Here is a 4,118-nt window from a genome sequence, read left to right on the forward strand (position 1 = left end):
AAAAAAAAAAAGAATACAGGAATACAATTTCAGTCTGTCCGTTTACAGTCAGTTTGTTCATTCAACTCATTGCCACTATAATGAATAAAATTCACTGTTGCTGTTGAATGCATTTAAACATTGCTGTATTTGTGCTGTAGGTTCTAGAGCAGCGTCATATGGAGAACCAGCTGCTGCGTGATGAATCTGGAGCATGCAGCAAGCAGGGCAGCAGCGTGTTGACTCAACTCGAACCCCACAGACCCTCTGAAGCGCCACAAGACATGGCCATCAACCCAGAAAACTTCACGTACAGCCTCAACCTAAGCTTTGAAGAGCTCAGTGGTGTGGGGCTGGAGGAGCCCGCCAGACAACACAATGCCCACTGGCTGGTGCGTGGTACTGCTGTGCACACAAACACATTCAGCACTGAAGTACAGCCTATAGATAAACACTGGTGCACACCATGACAAAACGGTGTAATTATATACATAGAAGTGAACACAAACATATGCATGCGTGGAGACAAAGAAAACATGGCACTTTTTGTTGTTATTGTGCCTTTTTAACCAAACCTTTTCTTGACCGTTGTATTTTGTTGCTTTAGAGGCAGCTTCTCCTTTTTAGTAGTCTCTCATCAGCATGAAAATAGCATGTGGTTTACTGGGTGACAAACGAAGTGTTTTCTGACCTGGATGGGCAGAGGAAGTGAAGAGCTGACCACACACACACACACACGCTAGCTCTCTATCACACAGAGATAGCTATTTCTGCACTCATCTGTTAACACCTGGCAAGGGCTCATAATGGTTTAGATTAGCATCATGAAAGTTGGTGGTGAACAGACTTTTGGTGGGTCTCATTTCACATACCTCTGCGCTATTTTTACACCATTTTGTAGCCTACGTAGTGTGTTCACACTGAAAAACGCAGTGAGGTGTAGTATATTATGAGTAGCCAAATGATGTACTTCTTCAAAAGAAAACGGAGTGTGGATGTACAGGAAGGGGAGGGGCTAAATGTGCAAAAGCTATCTGCGACAGAACATTTCCCATAAATGGAGCACTCAAATGTGAATGGTTCTATGTAGTAAAAGAGTGTTCCATTTGAGATGTTAGCCTTCTAAAATTCATAGATGAATATGGAACACAACTGAAGGGGGATAGTTGCCTCAAACTCACTGTCGTGTTTCTGGAACCCTATATAACTTCTCATGGAACACACCGAGATACTTATTCCAAGTCTTCTGAAGCCATATGATAGTCTTGAATGAATACATTCTTGAATAAACATGCTAAGTTTGGAAGCAAAAATGAAGTGTTAAATTGATTCTTTCTTTAAATCCCTAGATCGTTTTTTTAGTGAATTGAATTGCGTTGAAATAAGACTGTGTACCATGAAATAATCTTTCTGTTTAGTTGACCTCATGGGCTGCAAGCAAAAACAAACATACAATATGATCTTTGTAGTCTGATTCACACACAAAAAAAATACTCTAATGAGCTGCTGCTTTTAATGAATAGTTCAAAAATTTGAATCTGTTTGAATCAGCCTGAAGAACTGAAATACACTGCAATGAATCAAAATTAGATCAAATTGAATCAAGAACTTGTGAAACTAAATCAAATTGACTAGGGCTGATTTTCACTGCATGCTTATTGTGGTCAGATGAATTCCTGATAAAGTTAGCATGATATCTAGAGATATTTTGAATTAATAAGTAAAGAATGTTATCAGTCAACTCTCTCCTCTCCATTTTGAACAATGAATCAAACTTAAAATATGATTGTAGGGAGGAGTAGTGAGTTAACAGTCCCACTTTATATTAAGTGGCCTTAACTACTATGTACTTACATCAAGAAATAAGTACAATGTACTTATTTTGTTCATATTGTATTGCAAAACACTTGCTGCTATTGAGGTGGGATACGAGTAAAGTTAGGAACAGGTTTGGTGGTATGGGTAGGTTTAAGAGTGGTTTAAAGTGTAAGGGATGGGTCAACAGTGTAATTATAAATGTAATTACAGAAATTATAACAGATATAATTACATGCAGGTATTTTTTAAATATAAGTACAATGTAAAAACATGGATGTACACAATAAGTGCATTGTATCAAATGATTAACTTAAATGTAAGTACATAGTAGTTAAGGCCACCTAATATAAAGTGGGACCAAAATAGCTTACTGTTGATTAGCACTTCCTGTAGACTGGGGTGTTTAAGACCCTGCATTTTTTTACAGAATCCCCAAAAACCAATCCTCTGACATGATTTGGTGTAGCAGTAGTAGCTACAACTGCGTCCACTTGCCAATAGTGTAGCAATTTATGACAATAGTGTAACAAAAATCACTTTCAAACAAACAGCTTTCTGTTGGTCAATGCAGCAAATTCACAGGACCAACTGAACTCGATGCAAAATCTGCATGGGAAAATCTTCTGCAAAATTCCCACTTGCGTGGAATCCTATTTGAAAACTCGTTTTAAAATTCATTGAACAACCTATCATCACCTACTATGTTGGCGTGTCAACCAGTTACTGCTGCTGGAGGGTTTGGATAAACTCTTGCTTGAAATGCTTTGTGTGTTTGCTACCACATCACCTAACAGGTTCTCTCTCATGCTACTGTCTCAATTAATTGACCTGATCTTCTCCTTTAGGCCAACACTCACCGGACGCCAAGCATATCCAGTCTGAACTCTCAGGAATCATCCAACGACATCTGCAAGCTGACCGACAAGCAGCAAGCTGAGTATCACAATGCTTACCAGGAATACATCTCTCACATGTCCCAGCTGGAGATATCTGCTGCTGGACGAGAGAGTCCCGCTCAAGCCCTGCTCACAGCCAGCTCTGAGGAGAAGACTAAGGAAGGTGAGCAAGACGGGCGCAAACCCTTCGTCAAAAAGAGCTCCAAACCTGCAGACACTATAGTGGACTTCTCCTCCATCCCAGACGGTGCTCTTCTAGATCCCATTACAGAGGAGGATGAGAAGTCAGAACATGGGTCCGCCACTAAAATCCCACCCAGACGCAAGACCAAAGGACAGGGACCGTCTTACCACAGCATACCGAGCGATGAAGAAGATTCAGGTGAGGAGGAGACAGACGCCACCCCGCTGCTGAGAGAAGAACCCTGGGCTGCTGAACCAGATCTAAGCCTCTTAGCTAAAGGGAAGAGCTTCATCTCAGACATCATGCTGGACAAGAAATCATCCGATTCTGGAGTGAGGTCCAGCAGGAGCTCATCCGACCACTCGCTGCAAGACGAGGAGAGCGAAGCAGCTCAGGAGAAGGAGGAGAAGTCCGGTGAGAAGAAAGAAGAGGAGGCCCATCTGATCGAGCTGGTTCTTGAGAGTCCGGTTAAGAAGCGAGTCTTACCACACAAGCTGAGTAACCTTCAGGATGAGGCCGTGGCCCGGATGTCCATCTGCTCCGACGCTCCATCTGACAGCAGTAGCCCTGAGGAGAGCTGGCCCACGTCAGCCGTGAGCAACCTCAACTGCTCACCCGACAAGACTGCGCTCAACAACAACATCAACAACAGCACCCAGCAGGAGACGCCTGACTCCACCGACTGCCCCTCCATCATTATACGACCAGGATCCAGCAGCGAAACCACCACGCTGCCCAACCAGAACCTGCGTGGAGGCCACCGGAAGAGGTCCACCGGTCCCGCCACCGACGCTGCAGAGGAACGAGAGAGTGTCCTGTGAGCCTAACAAGGTTTCTTACTAACTTACTGTAAAAAAAAAAAAGTCTTAACAACTGCAAAGATTCAGAGAAACTCTTAATTCAGGCATCATTACTGCACATTTTCTGTGTTGACTCTGATTAGGTTTGTTTTTATAATGAACACAAACTAAAAATCACCCTTCACTGCAGTTTCTTAATCAGTATTTTTGGCTAGTTTTGCGTGAAAGATATTTAAAGGTCCATAAAACAAGTAATCGATGATTAGTAAAATAAAATAAGTTATAAAATCATTTAAGTATAACATTTATAAAACCTATAATATAAAACCTAAAATGTATGGTTTACACTTAAAAGTGTACACTTAAGTACAATACATTAACATCAGTAAATTCATTAGGTAACACAATGAAAAATACTTTTACAGCTTTATTAATTTAGGT

The 4,118-nt window shown here is 41.5% G+C and overlaps 1 protein-coding gene across 7 annotated transcripts in view; it reads left to right on the top strand.

The window, feature by feature from the left end:
• LOC107752760 (kinase D-interacting substrate of 220 kDa-like) overlaps positions 1 to 3,740 on the top strand; it is a 60,980-nt gene extending 57,240 nt beyond the window's left edge. For all 7 annotated transcript variants that reach the window (XM_016568809.1, XM_016568810.1, XM_016568811.1 and 4 more), the window contains 2 exons: positions 141 to 371; positions 2,643 to 3,740. In XM_016568809.1, the coding sequence (XP_016424295.1) occupies positions 141 to 371; positions 2,643 to 3,698 (1,287 nt within the window). In that variant the 3' untranslated portion in view covers positions 3,699 to 3,740. The remainder of the gene's footprint in view (positions 1 to 140; positions 372 to 2,642) is intronic.
• Positions 3,741 to 4,118: the final 378 nt, after the last annotated feature.

The sequence above is a fragment of the Sinocyclocheilus rhinocerous genome, unplaced genomic scaffold (genome assembly GCF_001515625.1).
Source record: "Sinocyclocheilus rhinocerous isolate Xijiao unplaced genomic scaffold, SAMN03320098_v1.1 scaffold61, whole genome shotgun sequence".
NCBI lineage: Eukaryota > Metazoa > Chordata > Actinopteri > Cypriniformes > Cyprinidae > Sinocyclocheilus > Sinocyclocheilus rhinocerous.